Here is a 26945-nt window from a genome sequence, read left to right on the forward strand (position 1 = left end):
CCTGCCGGCGCGCCGGCTTGAAGGCGCCGCGCGATTGGTCGCAGCGCCTCCCGCTCATTGGCCTCCGGCAGCGACGGCGGGTCCCGCCTCCCGCTTCTTATAGGCGAGCCCGGCCGCCCGTCTCGAGCGGGAGGTCCTGAGTGGGCGAAGCAGCGGTCCCTGGAAACAGTTCCGGGAAACCCCGCGTGTTGCCGGGGTCGCGCCGCCGTCCATGAGGAGAAGGAGGAGCGCGCGCCATTTGCCGTCGCTGCTTGGGCCCGAGCTGCGCCGCGCAGGCCCCGCTCCGGTGAGTCCCCGGGGGGCCACCTCGCGCGGGGGGGGCTCCGCGAAAAGGGGGCGAGGGCTCCCGGGGGGGGGCGCCCGGCGGCGGGGCGGGCGGGCGGGCGGGCTCGGGGTAGGCCTGGCGCTGGCGGAGGCGGGCCCGGGGCGCTCGCGCCGCGTAGGAGAGAGCGGGGCGGGGGCGGCGCCGGGAGCGGCCCTGTCCGCGCGGCGGGCCGGGGGGGGGGGGGGGTAGAGGCGGGCGGGCCGCGCGCGGGCCCTGGCGCTGGGGGCGGGCCCGGCGGGGGGGGGGGGCGGCCAGGCTTGGGCCCTGCACGGGGGGGGCCGCGCGGTGGCGGGCGGAGGCTGCCCCCGCTGCGCCCCTGCCGGGGATGGCCGCGGCGCGTCCCCTGCGCGGGCAGGGCCCTTCCCCGTCCCCTCCCGGCCGCCGGAGCTGTCAGGGTCGAGGCGCCCTGATGGGCTGGGCGCGCGGCTGCCGGCCGGGGTGCGGGAGGGAGGCCGAAGGCGGCGTTGACAGGAAAGCCCTCGCTGCCGCAGCGCGCTCCGGTCCTGGCGTAGCGGTGGTTGCGGTGCAGCGGGCCGTGGGGCACGAGAACCGCGCTGCGCTCGGAGCTCCCGGGTGCGCTCTTAATGCTCTCAGAGAGTGCTACTCATCTAATGCTGCGAAAGGAGAAACTCTGCAGAAGTGTGTCGCTAGCACGTTGTTTTTCTTATAACGATGGTTTAAGAGAGGTCTTTGCCAAACCTGCAAAAGTTCCCCTTAAGTATCTTGAAATATGTTGTTGTTGTTTTTGTTTCGTAAACGTGGCTCTAGTTACAGGGTCTTAACAGTCTGCTTACCTATCGATTTTTGAATGTGGTTCATCATATGCATAAACTGTGCTAGATGACTCTCTGAAAAAAGTTGCTTGGATTCTCTTGGCTTCTTACACTGTGCTAGAGGATCGCAGCAGTAGTGATTCTCAGTTTTCTGTCCGAACATGATTGCTTTGGTATAATACTTGAGCCTCCTGCTAACACTGAATTTACTAGTTTAGTCAGGAGAAGCAATGTTTCCTCCTTCCTTAGACAAAGGTCTGAAAAATTCCTTGGGGATAAACTCACGAGAACAATGCTCACTTTTGTTGAAATGTTGCTTTGAACTGGAGTGCCATGAATGTTGTTCTGTACAACCCAACCGACCAGATGAGCTATAAATGACCAACTCCGGTTAAAAACGAGGATGTGCAAGGCTTTATACTTTGGGTTAGCAACATGTTGTAGCTACTCATGCAGCTGTATTTTAATGGCACAGATGTGCGCATTGTTGTCCTCTGTGGTAAAGTTATCTCGTGATGGGGAGGTTGCTTATACTTGTGTAGATGAAGCATAGTTTCTGTCAGGGCTGTGCTAGTCTTTTGGTCGGCATCATGATGGAGTTTCTCAGATTTTTTTTTTTCATTCCGTAGGTTTATGGATTGGGAAGGGCTGAGAACTCGGTGCTGGAGGGATGAGGGTGCTAACTACTCATTGTTGTAAAGGTCGTCTGCCACTGAAATACTGGTCTGGAAACTGGCTAATATGTAAAGGTTTTTCAGGGGACGATAACTTCAAAACAAATCTTCTCATAATTAATGCTAATAAACATATAAGCTGTAAAAATGTACTTTCTGTGGTTGAATAAACTATGGTACAAAAGAAGTGGCAATAGTGCTTTCACATAAAAGTTACTTGTATGCTCCCATTTTTATGAACAAGTGGGGTTTTAATAAGCTCCCAGTTTAGTCTTTTTAGTGTGAGTTCTTACCTTCCACTTGCTTGTATGCTTCTTCTCTTCCTGTTTTGGCAAGAATCTTCTTGAAGCATAAGACAACTTTATAGTGGCTACTTACATTTTCCTGTGGTTCACTTAAAAAAAAAAAAAACAACTTTCAAAAAAAGTAATACCCCAATGCTATTTTTAATTTCTTATAGATTCTACAGATAATACAGGCTTACAAATGTATTCAATAGCAGGAATACTAACATAAGCAACTTGGAATTACTTTGGTGCAGTTTTATGCACGACTTAGTTATGCTTCCAGTGCACCTGAGCTAAACAAGTACAGTTCAGTTACTTCATGAAGTCAGGAGTTACACAGCAGAAGGCTGAAAACAGTATTGATGGATAATCACTGTGAAGTTGGTTATGGTAGTTTACAGTATTTTTCCTCTGCCAGAAGTTGCCGTTTCTGCTCATTTAGGCAGTTACTAAACATTTTTGCAGTTAACTAGACTGCAGTTATACTTAATTGGCTGGAGTTATACTTAGTCTGTGGGTGGCAACCTCTGGAGGAGTGGTATGAAATACAGGAAATAGTAACCTCATGGCTGTTCCAGTGATTGTTGTTCTCAGGCTAAGCTTCTGTTTTCAAGACGCTGTACACTGCTGGGCTCAGGTGTGTGTTGAGTGTTTTTTTCCAAAGGGAAAAAATAAATGAGCCATTTTATTTATTTGTTTTAGGCATGAAAATAAGCTTGTTTCTGGCTAATCGAGAAACATCTGTAGTTTTTAACCTTCTGCTTGTCATATGCTTAAAAGAAAAAGAGTCTAGACACTTAGCAAATTCGTCTCTTGAGATGCAGGATCCAGAAATTCCAAGTGAAAGATAGTAGATGCCTTAAAAGTACTTCTGATATAACTGAGTGGTCATTGACTTCAAAAAAACGTTGTTGACAATGATGTGTCAACAATCATGTGAAGTTTTAAAACAAGACAGCCTTCACAACACCCCCTGCTTGCACACACAGTTCTGCAGCTCGGAGATGGTGGAGCTAGGCGTTGTTTCAGGTGCCAGTGGAACTCTCCTTGCATTTGTAAAGTTGCCCACAATATGTATTTACTGCTGCTTATTCGGTAAGCCTGTTCTTGTGTATGCTGTTTTAAATTCATCCATTTTTGCATGTTTTAAAAACAAATGCATATCCCACACATACTAATACACATAATTCTTTGCTTATAATCAACACTTAAAATCTTTGCGATTCAACCAGCCTCCCTCTTTTCTTTGAGCTATTTAATGTGTATCAGAGTAAAGTATTTGTCACTTCTACCTGCATGCACGTGCTTTTCTGTGTGGCTTGTGTGGGCTGAGCCACGTGGACAACACTGCATATACAAACATAGATAATGCTCCTCTTTTTCTTTAATATGCTTTTAAAATTTTTTAGAGGAGAATAAAAAGTGTTGTTAAAATCATTGTGTTTTCCTTACTAATTAAGTCAGTAGAAAAAAAAAAACTTGATGGCTACATGTAGCTGATGCTTTCTGGAGGGAGAGCAAAGCGGTCTTGAAAAAGATGACTACGGCTATGACTTTCACTCATGCATCTCTAAGGAACTCGGAGTCAGGATTTCAGTGGTGTAAGAGATGTAATTTTGCTTGTTGGTGATCATACAGGATGTGAAGTCCTCCTAACCTCAGATTTCTGGCCAAGCTTGTGAAGCCAGCAGGGAATTTCTTACTATAACTGAGAAAAACACATTTCTTCTGGATGCTGGTGGGACCCAAATATTCTGACAGCTATGTCACTTTAAAAACTTTCCAGAGAAAATTCCTTTAAGAAAGTCTTTTTAAGTTACGTTTCTGGGACAGGAAATAGCTGAAATTTGAACAGCTAAACTGAACTTTAATGGCTGGGGAACACAGAACACATTTGAATTTGGTTCTTCACGAGGATACTAGTTCTTAAGCAAAAAGTAAACCATCTAGCTGTGAATTAAAATGCTGAGACTTAGTTTACGTTGTCTAAAAACCTAATTAGAAAATAATTTGATCAGCTGTGGTGCCGTGTAGTAATCTGATGCTTAGGCATTAGATACAGCTCCACACACTGGTTTGTGATGAAGGTAGATAATCTTTTCATGCCATTAGGCTGCAAATCTTGTCTATCGTGGGTTTGAGTTACGGAACTGCAGATAAGGGGTTTCTACCTGACCCAGTATAGCTGTCAGCCTTTTGTTCAGTTATGGGCAAGTCCCAGACTGCGTTCTGCAGTGCTAAACTTACGGAATGTGACACTTGTAAACAATCTGGTTTCACAAAAAAAAGCACATGGTCAGGGAGCATAAATCACTGAAGTTCAGAAGGTACTTGTTTTAAATACTTCTGTGTTAATGTCTTTGCGTAGCTTCACAGTTCTTGTGTGTGTGTGTACTGAGGTGTGTAACAGATTTTTATAAGGCAAATAGGAGGTGAAAACAAAAATCTGCATATATTTTTTATATTATCCTCACTTTTGAGAAGAGGGATTTAGAATGATTGACCTGAAGCATTTTCAGTTTAACGAAACCCCTTCGCCCTGTACTGTTTCAAATTTGAGTTACTACAGTGGCAGTCTATCAAGCAGACATGGTTGATTTTTTTCTTTCCATACTTTTTGTATGCATACCTATAGAAACCTGATTTTCAGTTATTGCTTGGAATGCTCAGTTAATACTTGTAACGATAGGTAAGCATTACTGTAGTCTTCAGGTAGCATTTTTTTATTCTGTAGTTAGGCTATAGTCATGGTTGCTTTTTAAGTAATTAACTTTGTTTTGAAGCAAACTGAATGGGTTAGAAAGCAATTTCTCTGGGTCAAGAAACAGGATGTAGCTATAAAAGGCTTTGTATCCGTTCTTTGCTAATCACATAAAGAAGTGACAAATGATAAAGAAACAACATGAGGCTGTATTATCTCTTTTTAAAATTGCCCTTCAAGGCAAGACAGTTTTAGTAAAATCATTACTTTTCTGCCTGAAGAAAAACTTTTTTTTCTTGCTTGAGCTTGCAAGTCATCATAGGATATCTTCCAAAAACTTTGCTAGCTCTCATCTAGAAGGGATGGGTATACAAAGGACTGTTGTAGGTGTGGTTGTCTTTGGAGACTTGTTTTTTTCAGCATAGTAAATAGCTTAGGGTTTCAGAGTCTAACACCTTTTCACCCCCACCCTGCAAAAAAAAACCTGTTCTTGAATCTTCTTACCTGTATTCCAGTACTTAATTGCATTGCTCTTGCCATGCTGCCTATGTCTATCTGGTTATCATTTCACTGCTGATCATCGACTTCTTCCGTATCTTTCAAACCCTGAGGCTCATCTCATTTCTGAACTTAAATTGATCATCCTAATGTTCTCTGCTGGGTAGTTGACTTGTCTTTTGTCAGCCTTTTTATTTGAGAGTACTAAATATCAGCTGGCTGGCTAATTGAGAAATGGAAACTGTTTTTAATGAATTGGGCAAAGCCCACTGGAATTGTCTGAACATAGCTGTGCATTTTTCAGTGCACATATTTGCAATCAGTTTGTTAATTCTGAAAGCAAGTCTTTAAATGAAGATGCTGCAGTCATGGCTTCCTTTTAAACCAATAAGTTACATATTCTAAAAAAGTACTGGTGATTTTTAGAGCTCCTATTTGAGTAAAACTGAAAGCATGGAAACAGCTCTGCAGCTTGAAATTTTAATGTGCTTGATAGTGCAGTTTTTCTCTTCCTACCCTTTCTGAGCTCTGACAGTGTTGTGAGAAAGTGTTTGGCTAGTCTTAAGCAGTATGTTGGGTTTGAAGGAAGACATGGCAACAAGCCAAGAAAGTGAAAATTAGCAAACAAGTATTGACATTTTTATACGTTAAGCTACCCTGCAGGGTTATGTGTTCACTGAATTTTAAATGATTGTTTTAAAAGTAGAGGAATGGGAAATGAAAATAGAACTAGCTCTTCTGATTCTTCTCTGAAGGATGTTGTTATCGTATCCCAGTACATTCTAGCTGCTATGGTAAACAGTTAACTTGCTGACAATCTGAAGTGTAGACGTTGTTATGTACATGAAGTACATTTAAAAAAAAAAAAGTAAATTCTTCCATGTACATTTTCTGCAGTATTAAGGGTTGTACTTTATTTTGCAACTTAGATCAGCTGCATCCAAAAAGTATTAAATAAAACTTCTGATAGAGGTCATTTGCAGCATGTATACAAATTAGTTTAGATAAATCATGCATTGTCCTACAAACTAGTTTTTTTTTTTTCTGGCTTATTGTAATATAGCTCCTGAATTTTTTCCAGCAGCATAATAAAATGGCTAATCAGGTGAATGGTAATGCGGTACAGTTAAAAGAAGAGGAAGAACCAATGGATACTTCCAGTGTAACTCACACAGAACACTACAAGACACTGATAGAGGCAGGCCTCCCACAGAAGGTGGCAGAGAGACTTGATGAAATATTTCAGACAGGTATAATATGCATTTCTTGTTTCTGACTGGTTATGAAAGTGAGGGCATACCATTTTCAAATTTTTATAGATTAAGGTTTAAAAATACATTGGTTTTGATCTGTGTAGCTCTGAATGTTTTGCTACTTTGACTTCCCTAAAGGCAAATTGGGTTTTACATTGACTAATTATTTGACACATCCTTAGCGTTGTATGTGTTATCTTAGTTGCTGTAGGGCACAGAGCACTAGTTTCTTAGTTGTCTAATAAAGATGTATGTTTGAGCATACTAAACTGTACGTTTTTTTCTTCAATCCAAATCATCATTTTGCTTTTACTTTTCTACTGTCAACTCCGCACAGTGGTTCTTAAATACTCAAAGGCTGGATAGGTGACCTAGTGAGGGAAGCAACTAGCTTGTCTTGCCTGGGACTACATTTGAATTGAGTCTGCCTGTGGATTTTGTGTTCTCTCTAGTTCTGAGTGGACAGTTTAATCCATGCTGGTTACTACACTGAAAAGTTCAGTTTGATACTAACTGCTTTTTTTAACAAAGTCAAGGACTAAGCTATCTAGCAAATGGAGTAATGCTTTGCTGGTAGCAAGTGGTCTCTGCAACTGCTATAGAGAAGGTTTCTTTATATGCAAAGTTTTTTTTCTATTTTATTTTTGTAACATCCTGTCCACCCTTACTATTTTGTCCTTTAGACAGAAGCTTCCTTCTCTTTAGAGTGTGTTCTGTGAACAGATGTACAAGAAGCAATAGAACTGCTTTATGAGCTTATCTTGAACGCCTTGGTGGCAATATGATAGTTTTTGTTGAAGAGTCAAAATTCCACTGATTAAATGAAGGCAGTTCAAAACCAATATCTTACCATCATCAGTATGACATTCTGGATCATGTGGATGATGTCTTTTGGAAGTCATTCACAGTGAGCTTTCATCAAGACTTTACCAGCTTTTAGATATGCACTTTCTAACTGTGGGTCATGATGATGAGCACTTGATGGTTTGAGAGAAGGTGTAAATGCCTGGGCAGAGGAACATGTGGGGCTCTAACATGCGTATTAGTTAGGTTGTGTTGTGAGGAGTTCTCAAGGGAGTTAAAAGCTTTTCAGCCCAGAACCTGACTACCTAGTATAATTCCATTGCATGAGTGACCTGAAAACACATATTCATACTTCCTTAAATGCACTGAAGATACTTGTATTGTACAGGGGTTTGTCAGTGAACAAAACTACTTCTGACACTAGAGCTAAATTTGGGGTTGAAGTTTGGGATTTTTAATCTGCTGAGATCTTACCTGAAAGATACAGGTGCCTTCCAATATGCAGGATCACTTCTGAAATGTAGTCCTTGGGCTTGGCACTACTTTGCATTTTTGAAATCAAGCAGTAGCTAAATAATTATGTATTCTGAAGATCAAGCTGTTGCAAAGTGTGTGGAGTTCTTGGTATTTTTGCTGTGTGTGGTTTTAAAAGTGCAAATGTTAATATCTATAGTTCTCACACTCCACAGCTTATGCAAGTGCATTGTAAAAGGGAAAAAATAACCTGTGAAGATCCTTAAACAGAAAAAGTGCTTCAGAACTGGTCCAATGTTTCTTGGGGGAGTCTGTACCTGTAAAATTAATGTTAGCTTTTTCGGGTACACAGCAGGGCTCAAAAGAATACCTTTTTAAAATTCTGGCTCTTAAGCTGCTTAGAGCAACAAAATGAGTGTTAAAAAAATATAAATTTTTAGACACAGGAAGTCTACTGATTTTTGTTTTTTTGACGTTGGGAGGAAAGAGTGAACAAATTATTCTACTTACTAATATTTTGTAGTGCTTCGTAAGTGTTTAACCTTCAGTTAGGTAGCTCCTTTTTCATGTGCAGTAGGTTACATGTAATGTTCACGTCAGCTTACTGTAGAACAGCTCCATTCAAGAGAATGAAGTGTGAAACTTAAAATGAATGCCAAACAAACAAAACCCAAATCATTAAAAGTGAGCCAGAGTTTACTGTTGGATTTTCAAATGTTAGAAAGCTGTTGGGATGTAATCTTGCACTTCAATTAATGCTTAGGTATATACATTTTAATTTAACTTTTTTCATTGTTGTACTCATATTCTTTCATATGCTTGTGTAGGTATATGTAATTATATTAAATGTATAACTCTGTTATGGAACGTAACTTTTTGACTTTAAAAGCAGACTGCATAGTTCTTAGTTTGTATGAAATTTAATAGAAATCTGTAACTTCTTTATCTTTAACTTTTAGGGTTGGTAGCTTATGTCGATCTTGATGAAAGAGCAATTGATGCTCTTAGGGAATTTAATGAAGAAGGAGCCCTCTCTGTATTACAGCAGTTTAAAGAAAGTGACCTGTCGCATGTACAGGTAAGGTGAGAGCTCCAAGAGTGTGAGCACATAAGTATAAATAGTGTTCTGGCACTACTGGCAGGAGGACAGTTAAAACTTAGAAATTCTTTGTTCCTGTATTCTAATGTTTCAAACCCAAATCACAGGCCTTTGTAAAAATTGCCCTAAATGTGTGGGTATTTGAGTGCAAAACAAAAGCTCATAGATAATAAAAATGAGTGCTATTGAGAAAATGAGGTAAAAATACTTCCTGAAATTCCAGTCTTACAAGCTTGTTCAATTAATTGTTTTATTTTTCTAGAGGATTCTTTTGATACGTTGTTTACTGCATTGGCTTGATATAGTGACTTCGCAGTATGGAGTGTAAGATTCGGTGCGTTTCCAGGGCTTTTCTTACCCACGATTTAATGATTTTGTAAATTGTATCTACAGAACAAAAGTGCATTTTTATGTGGAGTTATGAAGACCTACAGGCAAAGAGAGAAACAAGGCAGCAAAGTACAGGAATCAACAAAGGGACCAGATGAAGCAAAGATCAAGGTAACATTTAGAAAATACTGACTTATTCTGTACTGTATGTTCCTAGGCTGAAGTAATTTTAATGTACTTAAAAAGCATTAATACTACTTGGACAAGTATATTCATACTTAGCTTCAAGGAATGTATGAAAGATAAAAATTGAAAAGAGTACTTGTCTGAAATGCAGATCTACCTGACTACACGATTACCAAAACGCGTGAACTTATGTAAGGATTGTCAAAATATTGATATCTGTTTGAGAATTCTTACTTGTCTTTTTACTCTAAAGCTTTTGCAAGCTCAAACTACTGAGACTAGTCGGACATCTCAACAAGATAGCGTCTTTATGCACTAACACCGAGACTCATTGTTTCTCTGTTGTGCAAAACCTAAATACAAAGTGGGTGAGAAGAATTGCTTGGTGTTCTGAAGTTCTTGGGGTACTACATATGTTCTTGTAGAGTGAAATGGTAAAAGGAAACAAGTTGTTCCTGGTGACCTTAGCATGAAATAAATTTTGTTTGTGGTGGTTGTTTTTTAACCCTTCCCACGTAACACTTTTTGGTAGGCTCTGTATGTCCATATATACCTTGTGGTATATATCAAGTGTGGCAAGAAGCAAATAAGGAAATGTTTCTTATGACACTTTATCTCATTATTTATACTTCTAACCCACTACCCTCTTTCATATAACTATGACAATTTTTTTTCAGGCTTTGCTAGAGAGGACTGGTTACACTTTGGATGTAACTACAGGACAGAGGAAATATGGGGGCCCTCCTCCAGATACTGTATATTCTGGTGTTCAGCCTGGTATTGGAACAGAGGTTAGTGTATACAGACCAATCTAATTATTTTGTATGTTTATGCAAACTAATATATTAGATATACTGGAAAATAAAAGAAATCATAAAGGAAAGCTTTAAGCATTGTAGAAGAAAGCTTTCTTCTGTGTTTGTGTCTTGATCAGTCTTAGGCCTTGGTATTCTGCAGGAAAAAAGTAATAGGTTGAGAGGAAGAAGCAGGTGGAATATACAGGGGAAGGCCACATTCAATTTATTAAAATATAAAATAGATGAAATTGTTGGACTTCACCATGCAAATTAAAGATGATGGTTCACAGCTTAAAAAGTAACTAACGTAGGTATTAGCTGAATGTATAGGCAAAAGCATGACTGAAAAGTGTTTGACTCTGTTTACAACTTAAATAGAATTTGTCAGTAACAAAGATTTTCATGCAATGTACTAAAAGCAGAAAGGACTTTGGAGTATCTTTATTCGATACCTTTACTTATTTATTTATTCGATACATCTACCTATTTTGAAGAGGGCGACTTAGCTCGGTATTAATTATGAATTTATTTGCTTTCACTTCAATCTATACAAAAGCATACTTAATAATTTCATGGTGTGATAGTGAAACTACCACATTAAAAGAGTTCATGTAGCTTATTTCTTGTAAATTTTTGCATTTCTGTATTCATAAAGGTAGCTTAGAAGTCCGTTTAACCAACTTAGGGTGATTATATGATGATTTTTTTTAGTGTTATTTAATTGCACTGTCTGATGACTGAAAATACTTGATTGCAAACTCGAGTATTTTGTCCTATTTGCGGTGGTTAGTCTCTTTAGGAAGTCACAGGAAAGCTGAAAAGTTGGCTGTGTTTAGTTGTATTAAGGATATATGTTTATACTCGTAAGTTTCTTGAAGCTTGCTGGGAAGGTTAACTTGAGGAAACTCTAAGGTAATGTAAATGCTTCTCCAGTGAATCAGCATGAGTCTGTAGCAAAGCCCAGCCAACCAGTTACAAGTATCATACCTTGACCAAATTAATGCTGGCATTTTGGAGGGTTTGAAGGCTGATTACTGCTCAGCTTGGCTTGTTGAGATGCTAAACACTTCGCGTTAATAAAGTATCCAGCAGTTTAATTTAGTCTTTTGCTGTTGGGCTATGAGGGTCAGTAATCAAGATTTTAAACATGATCTTCTGATTTGGTAGACAGACCATGTTTTAGCAAACATGACTGTATATTATTATAACATTTTTTCCAGAACAAGGGGTGGGGTGTGTGTATATATGTATTTTTACTCTTAATTTTGCCTATATAGGAGTATAAAAGCCTCTCTTCTAATACTGTGGGTAAAAATATGCAAAGACACCACATGTATCCTTTAGGACTGTGACAGTGAATTTGTTGTGTTGGAAACTTATTTTAAACAAAATGAATAAAATTCTCATAGCTTTTTGCCTGCTCAGATATGTCAATTCCAAAGAGCTGTCACTGATGTTGGCAATGGCAAACCTCTTTTTAAGTATACCCAAGTATTGCTACTGATACCAAGAAAATACACACTAGGTAAACTTTTTTTTCCAACAGATGTATCAGGTCTTTTTTACTGTAAATATTTATGCATTGAATGTGTTTTTTTAAAGTGGAATTCCTTATGTGGTAACTGATTTTAACTCTTTCAAGGTGTATTTGAACATAGTGCAGTAAAATCAAGGTATTGATAAGTAACTATGAATGTTGGGCACGTCAAACGTTCACACTTACAGATTGTCACAGTGAATTGCTGAAGGGATTATGTGGGTGAGCCTAATCAATGTATTCAAGTGGGTGGGCTTTAAGAGCAGCTGGATCTTTTGGGGATGAGATTCTGCAACAGAGACAAAGTAGTTAAGGTGTGGAAGCTTGGAGGAGAAAATAATTGATAAGAAATTATATAACTTAATAAAAAATCCTATTCATTTAAAGACTTGCTGTTCCAATGAAAAACATTTTGCTTAAAGTGAACTCAGTAAATGTTGGTACTCAGACATTTATGGAGGCATTTATTTGAGAATGCAGGCAGTTATGTGAATGCTTCTTTCTCTCCTTACACTGGCTTTGTCATTTACATCTGAAAATATAGATAATTGCTTATCTACTGTGCTGCTTTGTTTCTGCTTTAAAATTTGTAATATTTTTTCTCTTTCTTATCTTCTGATAGACAAGGTGTTCAGAAGGATTTTAAAGATTTCTTTTAATATATAAAGAACGCAATCTAGTCACTACACAAATCCAGAAATTCAGGGTCATGAATGAATCTGCATATTGCTAACAGGCTACAGGCAGACTTTGGTTACGCAAGTGCTTGAGCTGTGCATTTCATAGAATCCTAGAATGGCTTGTGTTGGAAGGGACCTTAGAGATCACCTAGTGCCAACCCCCTGCCATGGGCGGGGATGCCACCCATTAGATCAGGTTGGCCAGGGGCCACTCCAGCCTGGTCTTGAACACCTCCAGGGATGGGGTACCAACGGCTTCTCTGGGCAATCTTTTCCAGTATCTCACCATCCTCTGAGTAAAGAACTTCCTCCTAACCTCTAATCTAAATCTCCCCTCTTTTAGTTTAAAACCATTCCCCCTGTCCTATCTGAGCAATAAGTCACTCTCCATGTTTTTTATAAGCCCCCCTTAAGTACTAAAAAGCCACAATGAGGTCCCCCTGGAGCCTTCTCTTCCTTAGGCTGAACAGCCCCAGTTTTCTCAGCCTTTCTTTGTAGGAGAGGTGCTCCAGCCCCTTGACCATCTTCATGGCCCTCCTCTGGACCAGATCCACATCCTTCTTGTGCTGGGGTACCCACACCTGGACACAGCACTCCCAAGTGGGGCCTCACAGGGGCAGAGCAGAGGGGGATGATCACCTCCCTGCTGGCCACTCCTCTTCTGATGCAGCTCAGGATGCGGTTGGCCTTCTGGGATGCAGGCGTGCACTGCTGGCTCATGTCTACCAGACTCCCCAAGCCCTTCTCTGCAGGACAAGGCTTTGGTCGCTTGCAGGTTGTTTTGTAGTTCATTCTAAAATCTCAGTCATGCTCTTTTGACTAACCATTGATACAGGAGTTGTTGTGGAGCCATCAGATTAGGTTTAAGAAAATGGTTAAATTCTTTATTGTTTTTCAGTTTATAGATTCTTTTTGCATCCTTGTAAATGTTGAAACTTGTGTTTACCATCAAGAAGATGCTTTAGTGTCACAGGAAGGATGATTTCTAAAGGAAATACTGCATATTCTGAGAAGTAAAAAATCAGTTCTTTGAAGGGATGAAAAAATAGAATGGACCCTTAAATGGGAAGATAGTAACTGACTGTACATCAGGGTCGTCTTAAGCCTGCTTTCTCCATGCTAATTGTAGTTTATCACTGCACTGAAGTGTATATACAAGTGATACTGAAAAAAGTATTTTTCAGTATTCTTAGAGTAGTTTTGTATAAATAACCAGAATTTTAAGTTGTCTTATTGGGAACTCTATGTGGCTAAAAACCAGATGTTCAGCAAAATAGGAGGGTGCCTAGATAGTAGTAACTTCTATTTAGTAATTTCAGTAACTTTTGAAATTAAGTGCAGACAAGAAAAGTAAATGTTAAAAATATTTATTTTCCAGCACAGCAAAAGCTTGTAAGTAGGAGCTTATTTAAGATATGAGGAACAAAAGGAATTTTAGTCATTTGTCCATTACTTCAAGATGATTTCATGCAAATGAGACAAGCATTCAGTGTTTTCATTGCTTAATGCTGGGTGGTGGTAAAACAAATATATCTAGTGTCTAATGTGGGGGTGGTATCTAACTAGGTTGAGTTGCATATTTTAACCTGTTAAGCAAATACGTTTTCTCTCCTGATTTTCAGTGTGCTGATGGAAGACCTTTTAGCTGTTAAACTCAGGAAAACAGAAGTCTTTGTAATATTTTATAAAAAGACAGCGTTTAAAACCAACAAACAACAACAAAACCATAACAATAGAAGTGTGTGCATACTGCCTGTCCAGACTAATGTCACACCAAAAAAATGAAATACGGAAGTGACTGATGTGTACTTCATTTCCATCCTTCAGCTATTGGTGTAAATGAATGTACTATCTCAAGGCATGATTAGAAGAACAGGAGACTTCACTGGTAACTGTAAAATACCAGCTCTCTACTCCACTATGCTAGGCATAAGAAGAAAGTACCCTGTTCCTCCCTCCCACCCCTTAAATCAGTGCAGTACTTCTAGCGTGAGTAATTGACTTGAGTCTATACTGATTGCTGCACTGATTTTGGTTTTACTGACAGATATCAAGGTAAAGTAAGTCTTACTCCTAAATTCAGACTTCTATTTCAGTGTTTTGCAGTGATATGAAATAAAAATTCAAAAATATTGCAAGTAGATCTTTTCTTCATAACATACTAAGACAATTGCATATAAGCTGTTCCATAAACACATTCTTACGTAGGAGTGGCTACGTATCCTTTTCAGAGCTGGAATGTATTGGGTAAATACGATGGACACAATCTTCAAATGTCTTTAAAAAATGTAAAATTACCTCTAGCTTTCTGAGGGTAAATTGGTATTCCATCTGCTATACTGTGGATGCATGGTGAGTATTTGTATAATGCCAGGAAAGGGTTGTGAGGCTATCTTGTAGTCTGTAAAATGTTACCTTAGTGGGGATGTTGGAGCAATTATTATAGACAAAAGGAGTTTTAAATTGAATGGGAGGAATCAGATAACATAGTAACTTCCTAATGTAAGAACCAATGGTAAAATAAACTCAGCAGGAGTTGAACTAGACAAAGCTTCTATAGGATGTGGTATGCAAATGGAATGTTGCTCTTCTGGAAAAGCTATTGGGGTTCAAAGGCTTTTGCACTACCCTATTTTTTTGTTTACTTCAGTATATTTTTAATGATGGTTGTAGATATGGATGAGTTGAAGCAGTCATGCAGCCTACGTTAATTTGCACTTAAATCTGCCATTTGGAAATGATTTACTGCAAAGCACATGAGCACTGTTACAGGGAGATGAAGTTTTGAAGAAGCTCTTAATGATGCTGCTGTTGACACTTTTTTGTGAGTTTGCAGTGGCAGCAGAAGAGGCTCAGTTGTTGAAATAACTGAAGGATGCATCATCAAGAGTGCAGATGTGGATTACACCCCTGAATAATGCTCTGTAAAGTTAGTTCATGAAAATGAAATACTTCTTAGTTAAAGCACTGTTTTCATAATTGGTCTTTTAAAACACTTGTTATATGTCCTTCAGGAAGCAAAACTTGAAAAAGTAAGTCTAATTAAAGAATCATAGAATGCTTTGGGTTGGAAGGGACCCTTAAATATCATCAAGTTCCAACCCCCCTCCAATGGGCAGGGACACCTCCCACCAGACCAGGTTGATCAAAGCCCTATCCGGCCTGGCCTTGGACACCTCCAGAGGTGGGATATCCACAGCTTCTCTGGGCAGCCTGTTCAAGCGCCTCACTATCCTCAGAGTAAAGAGTTTCTTCTTGATATCTAATCTAAACCAGCCCTCTTAGTTTAAAGCCATTACCCATGTCCTATCACCACACCCCCAACAAAGAGTCCCTCCCCAGCTTTCCTGTAGCCCCTTCTAGGCACTGGAAGGCTGCTGTGACGTCTCCCTGGAGCCTTCTGTTCTCCAGGCTGAACGACCCCAACTCCCTCAGCCTGTCTTCACATGAGAGGTGCTCCAGCCCCTTGATCATCTTTGTGGCCTCCTCTGGGCTCCTAACAGGTCTATGCCCTTTTTGTGCTGGGGGCCCCAGAGCTGCACACAGGCTCCAGGTGGGATCTCACAAGAGCAGTGAAGGGGAGTCACCCCGCTTGTCCTGCTGGTCACGCTGCTTTTGATGCAGCCCCGGATACGGTTGTCTTTCTGGGCTGGAAACGCACATTTAACAGCTTATGTTGAGCTTCTCATCAACCAACATCCATGGGTCCTTCTCATCAGGGCTGCTCTCGACCCATTCTTCACCCAGCCTGTATTTGTGCTTGGCGTTGCCCAATGGTCAGTGATCTCAAAAGCATGGAAGCAATGCAGTTGCATCCTGCTTACACAAGATCTCCTATTTTGTTTCAACAGTAATGCTGGTTTCTGAAGCTTTTCTGTTGCAGTCTTCTTGTAGAACTGAAAAATGAAATAAGGCATGATAGTTATATTCTTTAGTATTTCAGAATCTCTTTCCAAGCTTGTTGACTTATCTTTAACTTTTTTAAAGTAACTTTTTTAATGTTTCTTTTCACACTTGGAAGATGTTCACCTGGTGTTTGTCTGATCTTACAGTTCATTAATGCATTAAAGTTTACAGGCTCAAGGCAAATTCACTTAAATTCCTGTTATTATTTCCATAGAGACATTTTAGTCTGATACAGATGTGAAGTTATTCCAGAATATAGGTCAGGTATGAATGTAAGAGAAGGAAATCATTAATTCTGTTGATCATCTTAGCTACTGGAGAATATTACCTGAACTGTTGTAGCAATCTTGTTGAATTGACGCTGGTTTCAAGTTTTTGGAGGTAATAAGAGACTGAGTCAAAGAAACCAGAAGGAAAGGGGGACGGAGAAGCTTTCAGCGTGGTAGATTGGACAGTTCAGCTGACAATTTCGCAGTCTTAATAGCAAGTTGGAGTTCCTGTCTTGTGCCATTTTTAAAGACATGAAAGTGATACTACAGTGGAAGCACGCATGCGTTTTGGAGAGGAATGCTCCAGGTAATGCCAATGGAAACATCTATTGCAGGGATTTCTGATTTTTTTCTGAAAAGGAGGCCTATTGGATTTGAATTTAAACTTATGATCAGTATAATAAATGTTCCTTTTCCTCAGTAGCAAATAGACCATAGCCAGTTGGCATTCATACTGAAGTGGAGAGCCTAAGCTATGTTAAAGGAATGTTCTGGTAACTGAATTGCAGGAATAGCTGTGTAATGTAAAGAAACATGTGAATGATCTAGCTTTCCTTTGGAAGAAAATCATGTGTTCTGCATTTCTTGAACCAGTCAGTGCCCTCTCCTTGTGGGGTTTGTCCATATCAATGCTTTTCTGGGCATTTGTAGTTTCTTTAGTTTTGAAATTGTCTGCTAAGCCTTCAGTACAGATGTTACCAGATGAGACTGAGACTGTGGCAAGGCTTTACCTAGATGGATGAGGTTAACTTCTATGAGATCTTTTTTTTTAATATGAAAGTTGAAGGCCCAACCAATGCTTAGGTGATAGAGTTAAAACCGAGATGTGCAAAAATGGACAGCTTTGTTTACCAACGCAAGGCACACTTTAATGTCCGATGTTCTAAAATGTTTTTAGAACCTTTTTCTAAAGTAAATTTGAGAAGAAGCAATGTTACATGTTTAAGTCAGCTTGGATAGAAATTAGTGTAACAGTTGTAGTGCCATGCTTGGGAAGTACTATAATTGGTACACTAGTGATTAAAAACAATCAAATGAGCAAATATCTGTAAATATTGGAACTAGAAAAAAATCTTTTCAGTTATATCTCAGCTGAACAGACTAAATTATTTAACAAAAACTTGTGCAATGTTTAATAGTCATCACTGTATAAGGAAGAAAAATAAGAATTCCTAATTTTTCGTAGACAAGTATAGCATTCAGCTATTGTAAGCTGAAACAAGTAGAAATAAGACTACAGTGTATATTAAAATTGAAAATGTGCATTGGGGTAACGTATTAAGGATCTTTTTTTCAATCTGTAACTTCTTAATCAAGATTGGACTGGGGAATGATATGAAAATATTTCAAGAGCAAGGAAATACTTGGCCTGGAGTATTACAGGACACCTGACTGGATAGTCTGTAAGGTCTTTAACTGCCAGAATTATGACAGGGTAAGAACTGTTTTCATCTTCACTGGTGGAGATGTACAGCCTTTTATATACAAATTACAAAGCCACATTTCCATGTGCAAAATCTAGTCCTAACACTGACTTCAGAAGACTTTAGTAGGAGATACAATAACGTTGTCCCTAGTGAAGGCTACAGCATTTCTGCTGTGATGGTTTCTGCTGCAACCTACTTACTTCCCTTCCCAGGAACTTTGAAGTATTAAAAATAAATTTGGATTTCTGCAAAAGCTTTGTGTGCTCTTCCTTCTTAGGTTTTTGTTGGTAAGATTCCCCGAGACTTATATGAAGATGAATTGGTACCACTCTTTGAGAAAGCTGGTCCAATTTGGGATCTGCGCCTCATGATGGATCCTCTGTCTGGTCAAAACAGAGGTTATGCTTTTATTACCTTTTGTAGCAAAGATGCAGCTCAGGAAGCAGTCAAACTGGTGAGTAACTTTTTTTCAGACTGGATGAGATAATGTAAACTGTAAGCAAGTTGGGAATCTGTTAAACAGTAAGGTGTTTGTAAAGCATTCGTCGATGGACTCATAATATTTTTTTTTCCTAAATCGTCTCCTGCCTTGATTTAGTATATCAAGCTAAAACTAGATTTGTATATAGTCTACTGTTTTTGAAATTGATTACTCCTGAATTTGTGTGTTAATGTGGTGGATATGAGTTACTGACACTGAAGAAAGAAAAAAGGTTATCTGAAACTGAACTCTTAGGTTGAAGCTGCTCAGAGTCGTTGCTTTAAATTTCTAGTGATTGGGGGAGATGAGGGGGAAGATGCTGAAGTGACAGGAGATGTATCAAGTGATGCACCAGTGATGAAAGACTGGCCTCCATTCTCCATTACACCAATTAAGTGAATTTGTGAATATATTCCTTGTATCTGGATTCCCTTCCCCTGTACATCTTCCACCTTAACGTTGTCTGGTAATGGGGTCAGACTTGTATTTAGGTGAAATATTTTCCCCAGGTTACTGGGAGAAAGGAAAATGGGGTGTGCTAAACTTTGTAGGAAAACTAAGCCTTGATAGGAAAAGCAAGATTCTTTTAATACTGAAAATAAATGTGAAATTTTGAAGTTTAGTTTCTCTGCATCAGGGGTTCTGCTGCTTCTGATGTGCAGGTATCAATGGGAGCGGGGTTGATTCTAGGTAAAATGGCTTTATAAAATATACATTGAAAAACAGATTCAGATTAAGTTCATGGCAGTTGAACACAAGGTTTTGTAGTGATACGAATCACTATATCTGAAGCAAAAATCTGAAAAAAAAAATCTTTAAAGTGATCATTTGATAGCCTGTAGTACCTTAGCATTGTTCTAGTTCTTGAATATGAAGGTTTTTGAGGATATTGCACTGCTAGCTGTATGCCGAAGTCACACTTAGGGTAAAAACGGCTGGAAAAATTTACAGAAGTATGAGATTTTTCAGAAGCTGGCTAGCGATCAGAGTTCTGTCTCACTAGGTCCTGTCTGAAAAATCCTACCCAAGACAAAGATGACTTGAATTCTTAACTTTTTTTAAGTGTTGAACTCTCCTGCCTTTAAAGATATATCAGTTGTTCAGAGTAATACAACTGTGCGTACAAGTGTGAAGAAGCGGGCTAACCTATTTTTTATGGGAAGCTTCTAAAATAAAACTTCAGAAGTTAAATTTATAGAGGCCTAGCACTTACGGGGCCCAAAAAGTCCCTTTTATAAGAGTGGGAAGGGGGTTGGGATGGCACAGTGGTTTAGTGTCTTGAAGCAAATGTGCTTGATGTTTAAGAAAGCAATTGAAGTGGAAGAACTCATGGTACCTATAACTCTATGCATTTGTTTTTTAGTAACAGCAGCAATGACTGATGTTGACTCCAAGCACAGGAAACAGTCACCACTCATTGTCTAGGAATAGCTTTTAAGTCTGAAATAAACAGTAGGTGAATTAATTTACCCCATGCAGCTTGTATGTTGCACATTGTTCTTGTACATCAATTTCTCAAGTGAACATTGAAACAACAAAAGTTTCTTAAGACTGCAGTACTTGATTCAATGTGAATTCCATATGCTATGTATAAAGATAGTAGATATTAAAACAGCTGATTTTATGGTTTGGGGGATCTTTTCATCCACTTCGTATCGGGTAGTGCAAGTGAATGGCTTCTTCTTTTCTCAGTGTGACAACTATGAAATCCGTCCTGGGAAGCACCTTGGAGTATGCATCTCTGTGGCAAACAACAGATTATTTGTTGGGTCAATTCCAAAGAACAAGACTAAGGAAAACATATTGGAAGAGTTCAGTAAAGTCACAGGTAAAGGACTTCATAATAAGTTTGTCACACTGATCCTGAAATACCACCGAACCTCTCATGTATTTATAGTTACATGACTGACTCTCAGGTATCATTTAATCTATTTCCAAATTACTTTCCAAGTTTTATATTTGGTAGAAAATTTATATATCATGTATACTTTGTGGTGGAGTGTAAAGGGACTAATGTCTGTTTTACTGCTCTTTAAATGATTGTTATAAGACTGCAATTTGGGATGGAAACAGCACAAATGAACTCTGAAAGATGGTGGTGGAAGTCCTAATTCTGTCATCAGTTGTATGTTAGTGTTGAAGACTCTGCATTTGTAACTGGATCTACAGTAGGTTCTGCTTTCACAGCTGAGAAGTTTCTGGAGAGCTTCAAGCAAACATTGTTCCTCCAAATGTTAAGGGATGATAGAGGAGGGAATACAAAAGTGTTTGAGAGAATGCTACTGTAGAAATAATAACAGATTAATGTCTGTCCCAGTTCTTCTGCAGCAAGTAGGAAGAAAAAGTAGTTTATCACAAGAAGGATGCTTCTGGTTTGAGAGGTTGAAATCTTGATCTTCTGCTCTTGTCCTGTAGGAGAGTTTTAACCTACTGCTTCTTTTTTAGGATTACTATTTTTAAGTACTGCAGGGAAGTGGTGAAAACAGAAGGTGAATATTCATTTCGTTATCTCCTCTTGTTTTGGAGAGAGATGGAAGAAATTCTTTCCATCTTCCCCTTGAGACAGGGGAGATGCCACGTGTTACTGCTGACTGCTTTTCACAAATGTAAAAATGGCAAAACATAGAAAATTGACAATGTTTGAACTGTTCATGTTGATGTTTTTTGGGACATAGTTTTGAGGTAAGTTTGTTCTGGAGAATTTCACTTAGTAGGCAACCTGTTTCTTGGTAAATTGGATGGATATGTTTTTCTCCTCCCCATTTCTCATGCCCCTGCCCCATCTCTTTCAGGTGTTAAGTTCAGAGGATGTGTGCTACAAAAAAAAAGTGAATGCATTAGAGAGTAGACTCTAGATTTTTTTTTTTCTTCTCGCCTTTTAAAGCTCAATACTAAAGACATGTTTTTCAGAGGGTTTGGTGGATGTAATCTTGTATCACCAACCTGATGATAAAAAGAAGAATCGAGGATTCTGCTTCTTGGAATATGAAGATCACAAGTCAGCAGCACAAGCTCGACGTCGCCTGATGAGTGGGAAAGTAAAAGTCTGGGGAAATGTCGTGACAGTGGAGTGGGCTGATCCAGTAGAGGAACCTGATCCAGAAGTCATGGCAAAGGTAAGTAAAACCTGGACTTGGATTCTCTTCTGTTTTGGGAGAAATTATTTTTATGCTGCAGTAGATTTGGTCCAGCTGAGCAGTGCTAGTTTTGGGGAGTAGAAAGAAGTTAGAGGACACTTTCATAGTAAGCCATCAAAACTGGTATCATCTGAGCTCTGTAAATCACTTGCCTGTGTAACACATTAGGAACTTGCTGTTCTGTTCATGGTTTAAATTAATAGTGTACACGGTTATTCTACATTCTGCTTATGCTGATGTCTACTAGGTGGATATCTTTTAAGACTATATTTTTCAGAGTGACATGAAGCTGAAGTGCAGCATTGTGCTCTTTTTTCCCTAAGTTTTGCTAATTCTTTGCTACTCTTGAGGTCTGTTACTAAAATTTTTACTGGGACTTGTAGCTTCCCAGAAGCAGAAAGTCATTGTTGGATATTCTTGATATTCTTCTGGTCATGGAGGGGAAGTGTGGAAGGAGAGAAGTTGTAGGTATTTTATACAGGTAACTGCATAAAACTATCGTATTTTTTTTGGAAATGGGTACAGAATTTACCATTGGGTTGGACAAAAATCCTTAATGCGTAGAATAAGGGAATAACATCTTATTGATTAATGTTAGTTTACTTTCATGTTTGGCTTTTAAAGATTATAGCTTTTGTTTTCACTATGCACTAGGTGAAAGTTTTATTTGTAAGAAACTTGGCCACTACTGTGACGGAAGAAATTCTTGAGAAATCGTTTTCTGAATTTGGGAAGCTGGAAAGAGTAAAGAAATTAAAGGACTATGCTTTTGTTCATTTTGAGGACAGAGGTGCAGCAGTGAAGGTAGGTTGATTATTCTTCCCTAAATAAATTAGATGTCAGCAGTTTATGTACTGATGCTTTTAGAAATTTAATTAACAATAAATATCTTAAGATGTTTTGTAGAGCCCATGTAATAGGGCTTCCATTTTGAGAATTTTAACACTAATAATTTTGTTCCTATGATTTCACTAGCTAGGAGGATGTGAAACTTGCCAAAACTGTAGCACGTTAACAAGTAGACTGGAAAAGAGGTATAGACCAATGCAGGAGAGACTAGAGAAGATGAAAAAAAAAAAGATCAACCTAGACAGTTTTTCTGAGGAAACACTGACAGAAGGTATCAGTTGTCTCTCAAAGACCCCTATTTAAAGGCTGTGTGTAGCTCTGGGGATGACAAATACTGCACAGAACTTGCAGGGTAGTTCAAAAAGTATCTTGTGAAAGGGAGAAGAATGGTACTTGCAACTCTGACATAGACTATTTAAAGGGGGGGGGGGGGGGGGGGGGAGCAAAAAACCACCAACAAACTGCATGCTCCCTGGAAGGTTTATTTTAAATAACTTTTTAAACTTTAGAGGTGGTTAATGTAAGTTTTGAAGGTGTCTTTCTTTGGCCGTCTAAACTGGTCTTAGATACATTAGTCTATACTGATTGCACTTCATTGGCGTGAATTCTATAGAAGTTACTCCCCTTTTAGTTTTTGAAAGCGATAGGGCATGGAGGCAACAGCATAGTGGAGGAAGTGTTTTACACCTTGGTGTTTTACACCTTGGTGTCTCTTGAGCGGTATGGTGTATATTGTGTCTGTGGTTGCATAGTTCTAAGGATCTTTCCTTGCTCAACCGTATTAAGCATTTTGTAACCATTTAATTGCTTACAAATTTCCTGTCTACCAAAATAAGGTTTAGAATACACTGACTTTGGATTTAGAATCAATGTCACTCATTTAATGATGTTGAAGTCAGTTTGGATAGTCTTAGACCATGCCCAAGAAAGGGTAAGGAAGCCTGATTCTATGACAGGAGGGGTAAGTCGGTGACACCTACTGACATGTTTTCATGTAGTATGTCTTTATACAGCCTCCAGCCTGATCGCACTAGGTCTTACTTCTGAATGTTCTGTTTACATTTGAGCATCTAGAAACTTCCTGTGGCACATGAGAAGATAGATGCTCAACTGCACTTCATTTGGTCTATCTCTGAAATAAGCTAGAATACTGTTACATCTGCCCTGTCTGACTCCAGTTTATGGCCACTAAATTGTTTTGTGAATTGTGTGGGTCTTTTTTGTGTATGGGTGTGCCATCGGTGTTTTAATGAAAGAATTATTAAGGTATAGAATGCATGGAATTGGCTTATTGAAAGTACAGTAGGCACTGGAATCATATCTCCTTTCAAGTAAATAAACCACTATCTTTAATGTTTTTGAGGATGTTTGAAGTCTTAGTTAATGCATATATTAGTACTCAGAAATATTAAATGCAAGGTAGATAACTCCAGGTAAAGTACAGGAAGGCATAGGCCTAATTGTACTTTATGTATATTATTTTTTTTACATAAAAATAAGAATCGCAAATTGCGTGTTGCCCATTACTTTTCTTGAGGATTGTTGCCTCACTTGAGATAAGGGGGAAAAAAGCAACACTGAAACCTGTTTGTGTCCTCGAATCTCTTCATTGTTCAGCCAGCTGAGTGTCAAAATAATTGATGTCCCCAGAGACACTCATGCAGCACATTCAACTAGCTAGGAAGACCACATATAAAAAATATATTCCTGTGTGTGTACACGTTCTACCTGTCTTGCAAGTACACTGAATGTTCATGTCAGTGTTTGTAGTGAGAACTTTTCTCAGCATTTCCCTGAACTATTTTTAGGGAATCTAGGAACATAAAAATCAGACATAACACTGTCACTTCTTAAATATGATGCTCCATATGGTTTGGGATTCTTTTACCTTATGGTACAAGGAAAGTATTCTTTAAAGAAATGCTGCCTCAGAATATATGGTGAGCAAAGAGGGACTTAAACGGAATTCTTCCATGTTATCCTTTCAAGGAGCACAGAGATGAAGTACAGAACATAGTTCAGTCTGCAACAGCCCAACCAACTGGTTTATTTCAGAAAGTTTTTTTTAGTTTCCTTTGGAATGGAAATGAGTCTTTTATATTTTTCTTCTAATTTTCATATAGGCTATGAATGAAATGAATGGAAAAGAAATAGAAGGGGAAGAAATTGAAATAGTGTTAGCAAAGCCACCGGATAAGAAAAGGAAAGAACGTCAGGCTGCCAGGCAGGCCTCCAGAAGTACTGCGTGAGTGTTCATTCTTGCAATACTGTAATACTGCAGAGTGAAATTCTGCTGTGAAATACAAGTTAGTTCAGAAGAAACTGAATCACTTTTTTCTCCATGTTGTGTATTGCTAATTAGCAAGGGAAAACTTGTACTTTATTTTGGGAGATTTTTCAAGATAAATTAATGCACGTTTCTTTTTCTTAATAGGTATGAAGACTATTATTACTACCCTCCACCTCGCATGCCACCTCCTATTAGAGGCAGAGGCCGTGGAGGGAGAGGTGGATATGGCTATCCCCCAGATTACTATGGCTATGAAGATTATTATGATGATTATTATGGTTATGACTATCATGACTACCGTGGTGGCTATGAAGATCCCTATTACGGCTATGATGATGGCTATGCTATAAGAGGAAGAGGAGGAGGAGGAAGGGGTGGGAGAGGTGCCCCTCCACCACCTAGGGGGCGGGGAGCACCACCACCAAGAGGTAGAGCTGGCTATTCACAGAGGGGGGCACCCATGGGACCACCAAGAGGAGCCAGGGGTGGGAGAGGGGGTCCTGCACAGCAGCAGAGAGGACGTGGTGCTCGTGGAGCCAGGGGCAACCGTGGGGGCAACGTAGGAGGCAAGAGAAAGGCAGATGGGTACAACCAGCCTGATTCCAAGCGCCGTCAGACCAACAACCAGCAGAACTGGGGCTCCCAACCCATCGCTCAACAGCCGCTCCAGCAAGGTGGTGACTATGCCGGTAACTATGGTTACAATAATGACAACCAGGAATTTTATCAGGATACTTATGGGCAGCAGTGGAAGTAGACAAGTGAGGAGGGATTGAGAATTTTGGAAACATAGAATTGGCTATAGCTCTACATCCTTCAAAACAAAATTGGCTTAATGTTTCATCCTTCAGTAGCGATTGGCTGCCATTTGTATTGGGCTGAAGAATCACTCTTGTGTATATACTCGAGTCTCTTAGTTTTCTTTTTTCATAAATGCACTTGGACATTACTGGGCTTGCAGAATTTCTGAACTCCATAAGGGGTTTCAATGCTTTTACCATTTTAGGCTTCATTTTAGCAGTTTAAAAGCAGGAATGGCACACTGTTCAATCATGATTTTGCAGAACCTCTGGTTTTGGACAGTTTTTTTTTGGATTTGGGATAGACTACATAGGAGTATGCTGTACATAAAAGTAAAAGCTAGTGCTTTGTCTTAGTAGTTTTAAGAAATTACAACAAATTAAGTTTTCTTGTATTGAAAATAACATGATTGTATGTTTTGCATTCCTAGAAGTAGGTTAACTGTGTTTTTAAATTGTTATAACTTCACACCTTTTTGAAAATCTGCCCTACAAAATTTGTTTGGCTTAAAACGTCAAAGCCGTGGCAATTTGTTCCTTGATGTGATTGTATTTCCAATTTCTTGTTCATGTAAGATTTCAATAAAACTCAAAAATCTATTCAAAACATTACCTATTTCAAATTCAATTGTGTCCTAAAACATTATTTCATTGGTAATTCTTGCGAAAAACATTGTTTTCAAAGTATAACTGCCTATGTGAGTGATCAAATTCATGCAAAATTTCTTGTCCTTTCCAACGTGTAGCACTGTGGACATCAGTCTGAACTAGGAGAAATTACAGATGGCCCAAAGGGCACTCTGTTTAATTGCTGTTCAGTAACTTACCAGCATTTAACTTCGAATCTTTTTTTGCTTTTTATTTGTTGAAATGTATCCAAACATTCATGGAGATCCAATTCAAATATAATTTGTTAATGTAATGTGGAGAAGGAAGCAGAGCCTACAATAGTGTTAATTCTGTTCCTTTTTGCTATGTATTGTGGAGTCCCTCTAGAGGCTATTCTGTTAGAATACAGCCACATTGTATTACTCAGTGTACAAACGTGTAGGGAAATGGTTTTGATCTCAAGCATGTTAGTTTAACTTAAGATAGTGTTTGAGTAGGGATAAGAACTAACAAATTAGGTGCTGTGGCACAGTAAACTAACTTCGCTGCAGATAACACAAACATACTCTCCATATTCTACCTAATTCTGTCTTGACATTTTAATTTGATGTTCTGCCATGATGAACAATTTGCCGTAGAATTCTCGTGCCTTGTAACAAAGGCTGTTTAAAAAACATCTTATCTTTTGTGGAGACTACTAGCTACATTATTGGGGTATTATGTGTTGCTTTTATGGACCCTTGTATTGGACATTCCCAG

The 26945-nt window shown here is 39.1% G+C and overlaps 1 protein-coding gene across 3 annotated transcripts; it reads left to right on the forward strand.

Moving 5' to 3' along the window:
* The first annotated feature begins 127 nt into the window (after window positions 1-127).
* HNRNPR (heterogeneous nuclear ribonucleoprotein R) lies at window positions 128-26184 on the forward strand. Of its 3 annotated transcripts, none has more exons than XM_080566741.1 (11): window positions 128-286; window positions 6340-6508; window positions 8749-8867; window positions 9282-9389; window positions 10082-10195; window positions 18298-18474; window positions 20194-20329; window positions 21412-21617; window positions 22293-22442; window positions 24611-24732; window positions 24922-26184. In XM_080566741.1, exons 1-11 carry the CDS (start codon window positions 212-214, stop codon window positions 25532-25534), a joined length of 1989 nt encoding a protein of 662 aa, XP_080422867.1. In that variant the 5' UTR covers window positions 128-211; the 3' UTR covers window positions 25535-26184. The 3 variants fall into 3 exon arrangements, with proteins under 3 accessions (XP_080422867.1, XP_080422869.1, XP_080422868.1); XM_080566742.1 differs by having other exon boundaries at window positions 129-286; window positions 6343-6508; XM_080566743.1 differs by lacking the exon at window positions 6340-6508.
* The last annotated feature ends 761 nt before the right edge of the window (window positions 26185-26945 follow it).

This window comes from Anser brachyrhynchus, assembly GCF_964034855.1.
Source record: "Anser brachyrhynchus genome assembly, chromosome: 24".
NCBI classification, from domain to species: domain Eukaryota; kingdom Metazoa; phylum Chordata; class Aves; order Anseriformes; family Anatidae; genus Anser; species Anser brachyrhynchus.

Bases quoted from the DNA above. Each gene is read 5' to 3' on its own strand.
- HNRNPR (XM_080566741.1), top strand. From the start codon at position 212: ATGAGGAGAAGGAGGAGCGCGCGCCATTTGCCGTCGCTGCTTGGGCCC. The intron at 287-6,339 runs GTGAGTCCCCGG...AATTTTTTCCAG, and splicing joins GCCGCGCAGGCCCCGCTCCG to CAGCATAATAAAATGGCTAA. The intron at 8,868-9,281 runs GTAAGGTGAGAG...TTGTATCTACAG, and splicing joins GTGACCTGTCGCATGTACAG to AACAAAAGTGCATTTTTATG.